The sequence below is a fragment of the Fundulus heteroclitus genome, unplaced genomic scaffold (assembly GCF_011125445.2).
Source record: "Fundulus heteroclitus isolate FHET01 unplaced genomic scaffold, MU-UCD_Fhet_4.1 scaffold_94, whole genome shotgun sequence".
In the NCBI taxonomy this organism is placed as follows: domain Eukaryota; kingdom Metazoa; phylum Chordata; class Actinopteri; order Cyprinodontiformes; family Fundulidae; genus Fundulus; species Fundulus heteroclitus.
Genome location: NW_023397406.1, coordinates 736240 through 745652, shown reverse-complemented (window position 1 = coordinate 745652; position 9413 = coordinate 736240). Strand labels below are relative to the sequence as shown.

The following is a 9413-nucleotide window of genomic DNA, read 5'->3' as shown; positions in this document are numbered from 1 at the left end:
ATGGGTATATATTATAAATATAGTATAAATATCTGACACAGGCCCATTTATCCCATTGCCACTGTTAAAATGGGAAAAACAAGAGGACATTGCATTCAATTAGCGCAGATGTCAGTTGATCTCCATTTTCGCAGAATTGGGAACAAATAATGGCAGCTTGCCTCTAAGCACAGAGAAATAATTCCAAAGTTTAAAACAACTGGAACTGTGACAATCAAGGCTTGATAAAGAGCCTTTCTTCTACCCTATCAAACATGGACATATGGTACTCGCTAAATCTGATAATTTGAATCAAACCTTGTGCTTTGGTCAAACGTTGAGCAACAAACACTACAGACAGGTCTGGAGTAAAAGAAAAGATGGATATGCGAAGAACGCCATGGCCATACAAAAGTACGGTGGAGGATCTGCTATGAACTGGTTTTCTTCAGAGACCCAGTATTTAAATAACAATTATTTTCTCCTGAAACAGAATAAAATGATTTTCAAATAATATCTGTTGGCTCCAGGTTGTCACTGGTTTTATCATTAGCAGGATTGAGCATGTGCTCAAATAAACAGAAATAGTTTACTGTTAACTGTCCTAATTTGACTTTGTCGAGTTCTATACTAAACAGCGCTTTTTTAATAAAAAGAAGAAAAAAAAAAAGAAGACCAGTATCCAGAAGGCTACAGTGAAAATGCATTTAAAAGTCAGTTTATCAAACCTTCAGAGGATGGCGCTGATGTGCCAAACCCAAAACATTTCTTGGAGAAGAAGAGAGAATGCCCCACTTGCACATTGCCCTGTAGGTGTGCAGACATGTCAGTCAGCAGGCTGATGAGGGCCATCAGAGTGAGTGAGTTTGGCGCTCCGTCTGTCCTCAGGCTGTGCCCGGACGTCCCTGTCCCTCAGCCGGGACCCAGACAGGTGAGGCAGGCCGCTGCGGGCGCGACTTCCGGTCCGCAGGTGGACAGAGGGTGGAAGTTTGGGGCCACAACCAGAACAACTTCAGAGGAGTAATAATATGAATAATGCGATAATATGAAGATTTATGCATTAGGATGACACTTTGCGCAAACACTGGGCGAACCTCACCGATGTTCTTCTGCTATATTAAAGTCAAGCGACACATTTTTTCAGCAGTTTCCAACAAGTCTTCCCTGCTTGGATTAATGAGTAACATAGCTGTAAAGCTGAGGTCAGAGTACAGGCACACAGGGATTCTCACCTGTATCTTCTGCTTGTTTTTATTTTTGAAAAGGCGGGATTACATAGATTAATGCCAAGGATATGAAGTAATTCAAAGAATTGATCTCTAAAGTATGATGGCAACATTTTAAAATCAGGCACACCATCACACATTTCACCGCTTTGATTTAGAATGACAATAGGGATGGGCAATATTGCAAATTTATCCTATCATATATGATTTTGTTAGAGTCATAATCACTATTCTTCTATCCTGACATTCCTCTGTAAATATTTTAAACTCGGACATCCTGGCAGGTTTTACATCTACTGTAATAGTATAAATTTTACCAACCAAGGTGTTTATTCTGAAGTGTGCTTACCGTTTTGAACTGGCCCAGACAGTCCTGTGGCTCGACCGATAATCTGTAGAGGGAGAGCTATGACCGGGTTGATGAAGGCCCGCCTGTGTTTAATGCTTGGAGCTCATCACCAAAGAGAAATCATCGGTGCCAACATGCAGAATGCTGGTCAGCAACTGGGCTGCACAGTGGAGTAGTTGGTAGTGGATCTGAGTCCCAGCCTGGGGTCTTTCTGCATGGAGTTTGCATGTTCTCCCTGTGCATGCGTGGGTTCTCTCGGGGTACTCCGGCTTCCTCCTCCTGTCCAAAAACATGGTCGTCAGGTCTGCATTCATGGTTGTTTTATTGATCCTGTGCGTCTCTATGTGGCCCTATGATGGACTGGTGACCTGTCCAGGGTGCACCCTTCCTCTGGCGCAATTACGTCTGGAGATAGGCACTTACATAACTGTAGTCCTTAAAGAGAAAAAAAATACATTTAGAATAAAAGATTTGGGTCAAAGAATATTTTGAACTGATTTTCATCCTCTTTGTAAAATTTAGCCGACATTTTTCAAGAACAAATGAAACCTATTCAGGATCTCTGTGATGCAGGTGCTGATCCGTGTCCGTGCCTGTGGAGTGAACCCGGTGGAAACATACATCCGCTCAGGATCCTATGCCCGGAAGCCCAGTCTGCCGTACACGCCCGGCTCTGATGTAGCCGGAGTGGTGGATGCCGTCGGAGAGGGAGTGACTGCAGTAAAGGTCACAGTGAAAAAAACACACTCCTCGCAGCACGCACAAATACAGTCATGTGAAAAACATAAAGAGACCCCGATATGCATCCAGTTCTTTATCAAGAAGTGATTACAGATCAATGCTCCATGTATTATTGTATAATTACAACTAAATAACCCTGCTTTGCTCATTTAACAAAGTGCATTAATAAAGATGTGTGTTCTAGATGGGGGGGGATAGGTTTGTACGCTCTACTCCCTAATAGCTCATCTTACACCTCTTGACTGAAGTAACTATTTATGTTACTTGAGTTTTCCAGTATTGTAGAAAACAATACTGGAATATCATTATGTCCGATTAAGTTTGGAAAAACACACGGGTTGTTGTAGGGTGAGTGACTGATTGTGTCTTCCAGGCAGGGGATCGTGTCTTCACCACGGCCACAGAGTCCGGAGGTTATGCAGAGTACGCCGTAGCAGCTGACGACTGCGTTCACAAGCTGCCTGATGCTTTAGACTTCACACAGGGGGCGGCCATAGGCGTTCCTTACTTCACCGCCTACAGAGCCCTGGTTCACAAGTAAGACCCAAACCAATGGTCTGCACAGATACAGAACATACTGCGAGCCGTTCAGACCCTCCACAACACTGTACTAAATGATTCATCCTGTAAAACGGATGTTCAGACCCTTAAAACTGCCTGCATGTTAGATACACACAGAATTCACACACTTTGTAACAGAGGAGGCAAAGAAATGGCAGATTTTTCACACCTGTTCAATACAAGTGCATTCTGAAAACTGCTATACATAATTGTTTTTTGTGTTTAGGTATAATTAGTACAGAGGGACCTGCGTCTAGGGATGTTCCAGAAGGCAATGCTTGAGAGAGAAACAGTGATTAGATTCAAGATTTAGTAATTCAGATCAGTCTAAGGTTACAGCCACAAAGAAAGTTCTCTGCCTTTTATTGAGATTTTATTTTCGTACATAAACCAGCAGAAACAAGCACATAGTTACAAAATGAAAGGAAAAAACAGAATTCTGTTTTAAAGTAAAATCAGAAAAGTCAGACGTGCCTTTGTACCTAAACCATTTTAACACACATGTATGCCATGATCTAAAGCATCCTGTCCTGGTTTTATTTTAGGGTGTCAGAGTAAAGGGGTCTGAATTCGAATGCACGCTTGATTCAGACATTTTATGCAAAAAGAAATCTTAAACAATGTGTCATTTCCCCGTGTGTGTTATGTTCCACTTTGCATTGGTTAATTAGAATAAAATGCAAATACAATGCATAGACGTTTGTGGTTATAATGTAACAAAATGTGAAAAGGTTCGAGAAGCGTGAATACTTCTACAGCACAAACAACTTATTTGGATCAAACTTGCATTAACTTTTTTTTTAATTAAGTCATTGGATTTTGATAACACTGTTAATATTCACAGAGAAGTGTAACAAAAGTTGTAATGCAGTGTCGATCTTCAGGGAAATTTAGGGTAATACTTTACTTTCTGAGGCTTAAAATATAGGCTGGAGTTGGAGGTTTGTGTAAGAAGAGTTTTCAGATATCCCCTGTTGAAATAAACAAAAAAACACTAACACAATATCTCACCAATGCAAAATAAATGTCCTGAAGTATTAGCTGACTGCATAGCCCTCATAATAGTCACCTAAATCAACACTCTTACTATAGAATAACTTGTTCTTTACACGTTAAAACAACAAAAACATATTCAGCTTTAAGCTTTTAAAAAATAATGTTGTAAAATTAGAGCTTGTAGGCCAGCAAAACAGATAAGCATACAACTGGTGCAGCTGTTTTTTTGTTTGGTTTTTGCACATAAGGTAACACCGCCCCCTGGTGGACAGTATTTTTATAACATCCTTCTGAATCACCCACCCCTGCTGCAGAAATCTTCATTATCTACCCATCCTTAGTTATTTTGATCTACAACGGGAAAAAAATATGAGTTAAAATCTGTAAGTCATACCATTAAAATGACTTAATATTTTTGAAGTGGGTTTAGTATAAAGAATGTGCATAAGAAAGAAAATCACATTTTGTTGTTTCATCCACTCCTTTGTTGCCAAAATGTTCTGATCCCGTTCCATGAGAAACCTTCCAATAAAAAGCAAAAGTTATTGTAGCTTTGAGAGTTATGACCTAATTATCTTTTATGAAAAGGTATAATGATTACACGAGAAGGGTTGCTTTATTTGTGGTTGCTTTGTTGTGTTTTGCAGAGCTCATGCCAAAGCTGGAGAGACGGTCCTCATCCATGGAGCCAGTGGAGGGGTGAGCGCCGCATGCAGCTTTTCTGTCTTAAAGACTCTATCCTGTGGCTGTGAGTGAGGTCCGGTCGTTTCTGGAACAGGGGACACTAAGGTCCGAGAATGCCAAAAACAGAAGGAAAGACAACCTGACAGAGAAAACATCCCTGCAGCCTTTCTAAAACTATTAAAGGCAGACACTTTATCACAGTTTCTGGTATTAGACGTATCATTAAAGTAAATTCTCAAGTTTAAACAATAACCCTTTTTTTGTAGAAAAACAAAATGTTGTTTAGAAATGAGAAATGAAATGAGAAATGAGTGTCAATAATGAATAATCTAAACCTAATTACCTAAATCTGACTGTTCTCAGGAACACAAAAGCAAGACACCCAAACAGGTTGTTCACGAGTGTCTAGATAGCTGATATTTTTTTTTATGTCCTTGAGCTCTGTCGGGTGGCAAATCCTCAGCTTCTTAAGCAACTTTAACTATTGCAACATCCTTATCTCCCTCGGCATCCTCAGCTCCAACCTCCGTACCGCTAGTGGATCTCAATCCTCCTTTTTTTTTAGAGAGACATTCATAGGCCCTGTGACTAGGATAAGACCCATTGGAGCTTAAATGTTTCCTCCACAGATTTACTAGTAGAGCTTTATGAAATCTACTGCCCTTCAGCCTTAATAAATAAATAAGTAAATACTAACTATAGCTAACACAATTGAACAAATATTGAAAAACTCAAAAGCATATTGCTTACAACAGCTTCAAGTTACAGGTTAATGAAAATCTTTTTTTTTGAAGTGCTTATAAGAGCAGGACAGGAACAGTGTTGTTAAATTACAACCAGTGATGCATTATGTCCCCTTGAATGCTCGATTCAAAGCCATACTGGAGATATTTTGTTTAACTTACAGTATTTTTTCCAGTAGGTGGCAGTGTATGTAGAGATTCACTAGAGTGCAAAGTTTATATGGGAGTACAGTATATAATCAACACCCACAGCTGTTGTTCAGCTGTCTAGTGTAATCACCCCTATGCAGGAAAGGGTTCGCTATAATTTTTATTTAATTTTTTCACATTTGTTGTTTGAAGCTTTAGTCAAAGACTGTAGATCAAAGGTTTAGAATCAGATTGTTTTGGTCATGATTGTGTGCACAATCGAGGAATTTGTAATCGGTCACAGTGTTTACAACGTACAGATGTTTGGTGTATTATATAAAAGCCGCGTGTTTTTTATGCAGAGGAAAGAATAAAAAGGGAAGATTGTGACTTGTGAAAGTGCAATATGCCTATTTTGCTTCACAGCTGCGTAGCTGACTAACCCGGCAATGAGCTGCCCGTTGTGTCCAGCACAGAAACAGTCCCTGTGGCGGCTGGTTTTTGGGAATAGCGCTCCTTAGCAGCGGCCTGCGGGTAAAGGTCTAAAGGGCTCGTGTGCTGGATGCGTGGGGTCTGCAGAGATGATGGCTGCCTTTATCCTGACCCCCAGACCTGTACACGTCCTGTATGGAGGGAAGGTCAGGCCCACTGATCATCTGATCCTGATCTTCTCTGCCTACCTGAGCGTTCGTTGAGGTTTACCATTTGGGTTTCCCCCTCTGGAAGCCACAACTGCTTGCCACCAATATGAGTGCAAGCAAAGAAAGAAGGGAAAGATTATAAAAAGGACATAAAAAAATAAATAAATAGCTTTTTTTTCATCAATTAAAAAGCAGTAAAACAAACTGCTGACTTTACTTGCTTCATATTCCATTTAGCTTTAGGTCACTATATCAGGAGACGTGAGCACAGGGCTGGACGTGATACCATGCAGTGCTGGGTTCTGACCGGCGCTATGAAGTTCTTTATGTTGAACCAACAGGTGGGCGTGGCAGCATGCCAGCTGTCCCGGGCTCTGGGCCTCAGGGTGCTGGGGACCGCGGGGACCCCAGAGGGGATGAAGCTGGCCCTCAGCAATGGAGCTCACTTGGCTTTTAACCATAGAGAGGAGGGATACGCGGACAAAATCACGGTACGGACACGCGCCGCGAGACCAACCGAAAGCATTTTCTGCAAAATGATGCACGGTGCTGTGGAAAAAGCGTTGTCCCCTTACAGGTTTCTACCGGTTTTGTTGCTTTGTCTCCCCTTAAATGTTTCAGATGTTCAAACTAATTTTAGTATCAGATCAACATAACCTTTGTGAAATTACAACATAACCTTTGATAAAAACTATATAAGTCCCTATAAGAAAAAACAATGTCTGTCTGCAAATTTAGTAAACAGACGAATAATTATATTGGTAATAAAGCCGGCTTTTAGATGGTTTTCTGGACACATTTAATTAATTTAGGAGAGCAACTCCAGGTATTTGTGCATAAAGACGGGCTGTTCTTGAATCTCTGTAAATTGGGCATACGATGTGTTGGTTTTTGAAATTGTTTATCTTGTACATCGTGTCAGACGGGGTTCTGTTTTAGGGATTTCTTGATTTTTGCAGGTCAGGCTGTAATCAGGCCTGGGTGTGGCCCATAAAACTGAACCAAAAAATGTGGTTACACAAAGTTAATTCATGATTTAATAACAAGAAAAATAATATTTTCACATGTTTGTCAGGTATAAAAATGTTTGACGATCTGTAACGCTTAGATGTGAAGAAAAAAAACCCCCAAAAAAACCAGAAGAAAAACATTAAATACTTGTTCAGTGCACCATTCCATTGGGTTGTGTGTTTCTGGGCTCCAGGAGGCCACAGGAGGTCGGGGCGTGGATGTGATAGTGGAGATGCTGTCCAACGTCAACCTCAGCAAGGACCTCCAGCTGCTGGCGTACGGAGGACGAGTTACGGTCTGTAGGACTTCATGTCTCCTTGTTCTCATCAGGGTTAAACATTCTCTGAGTGCTTTAAACACGGCTTGAAGGTCTTAGCAAATCTGTTGTGTCAGCTTTTCTTTGTGTATTTTTTTCAACATTATTTCTTGAATACTAGCGGTTCTGCTCCTTCTTTCTTTTTCCTGTAGGTTATTGGCTCCAGAGGATCTATAGAGATCAACCCCAGAGACACCATGGCCAAAGAGAGCAGCATCATGGGAGTGGCCCTTTTCTTCTCCACGCCGGTACACAGAACCAACCTTGAAGCTCCCACGCTGCCTCGCTTACATCTGACCAACTGCGGCTGAACGTGGGAATCACACATTTTGGTAACATTGTGCGCACAGATCAGTAATTCAACCTTTCCCCCCTGCTTCCCCGTCAGGAGGAGAAGAAGGAGTGCGCGGCGCTGCTCTTCGCAGGAATGGAGGCCGGGTGGCTGCGCCCAGCTGTCGGCCCCCAGTACCCGCTGGAGAAGGCTGCCCAGGCTCACCATGACATCATCCAGAGCCCCGGGGCAGCTGGGAAAATCGTCCTGACTATGTAAAACGGCAACCTCCAAGAGTAAAGGGGTGTGTAGTAAGATTCAGGGGGAGGCAAATAGAGTCATGTCAATAAAGAAGAACATTATTGAGAAGTTTATGTATTTAAAGCGAAATTTCACTATTTTAGATAGAAAGGACTAAAAAATGGTAATTTGAAGAACTAAAGGTTTCTTTTTAGATGGAGCATGGTGGTGGTAGAAAGAGGCGGGGCTTGTCCCACATCTTGTTTTGGTCTGCAGACAGTGCTCAGCAGCCCACCTGGTGCTGAAATATCTCTAATTACTCCTTTAAGTGAAACGCATAATTTAGGTCACCTTCACACAGACAGATGTTTTCAATCCTTTATTATTTTTTTTATTATGAATGGTATCAAATGAAGACACAACACTGAAGATCAGAACATTGCACCAGACCTAAAATATAATCATTTAGTACAGAAATGTGGCCATAATAAAAAGAATGTTTAATGTCTGCTTAAAGGTATTATGTTCTTTTCAAAAGTACTTTATTGAATAGTACTGTATTTTTGTTTTGTTTTTTACAATACATGGATGCAGCCTCTGTGGACAGCGATGTCTTACACAAATACCTGGGGGATAATCAGAAAAAGTTCAAGGTTAAATCACACTGATTTAAACTTCTATTAATATTACCTATTAATGATGGTAAGGCTAATAATACCTTGGCTGGCTTCGGGTGAATGGAAAGGAGGAATTCAAATCTTAGCTTCTGGTTTACGTGACGTAAAGCCAGTTTCTGCCTGACGCTCTTCATCAAAGCGTAAATTTTTGTTTCTAATATTGTCAACAGCTACGGTGCTTTGCCAAAGTGTTCACAAAGTGTATTTTACTGCAATGCAGTGTGTCAGATGAACACTAAGAGGTGCATCGTTGTGCATCATCATTGTGGGAGGGGGAAACAAATGCAGTTTTCACAATCTTTCCCAAATGCACCTCTGAAAATTGTGCATTCAGCCCCCAAGTGAATACTCACAACCACCCTTCACTGTAATTTCTTGGGTTTGTCTCTACCAGCTTTGCACATCTAGACACAGTCAGAATAGGAGGCGATTGGATGGAGACAGTGTCTGCATTTTGATTTGAAAGTCTGGCCACGGGTTCTCAATTGTGCACTGCTCCAAAAAAATTAAACGGACACATTTTAATCAGAGTATTATACGAAGTCATTTAAACTGAAGGAATATTGATCCGGTCAGTTTAGAAGCAAAGGCGGTTCTTGATCAGTGTCGGCTGCACATTACAGGTGCACTAAAGAGGCGGCAATGAGACGACCCCCGTGGTTTTACAGGCGAAGGCTACGGACACTTTTCCATCCGTCTGCTGCGGTCATTGGGCAAGAGGCGTGGCACCCTGCACTGGTCGCCAGCAGACATCTCTTTTCAGCAGCTTTGCTGTTAACCAGGGTCAGTGTCACTACTGGTACCATGAGGCCGTACCTGGAGAAGGTTTGCTGTGTCTCCCAGCACCGT

The 9413-nt window shown here is 41.5% G+C and overlaps 1 protein-coding gene across 1 annotated transcript; it reads left to right on the top strand.

Moving 5' to 3' along the window:
- Positions 1–741: 741 nt before the first annotated feature.
- Positions 742–8403, top strand: cryz (crystallin, zeta (quinone reductase)). The gene is made up of 8 exons (XM_012882822.3): positions 742–910; positions 2128–2280; positions 2669–2832; positions 4500–4551; positions 6391–6540; positions 7254–7355; positions 7529–7624; positions 7765–8403. The coding sequence occupies exons 1-8, from the start codon at positions 803–805 to the stop codon at positions 7924–7926; spliced, it is 987 nt and encodes a 328-aa protein (XP_012738276.2). The 5' UTR covers positions 742–802; the 3' UTR covers positions 7927–8403.
- Positions 8404–9413: the final 1010 nt, after the last annotated feature.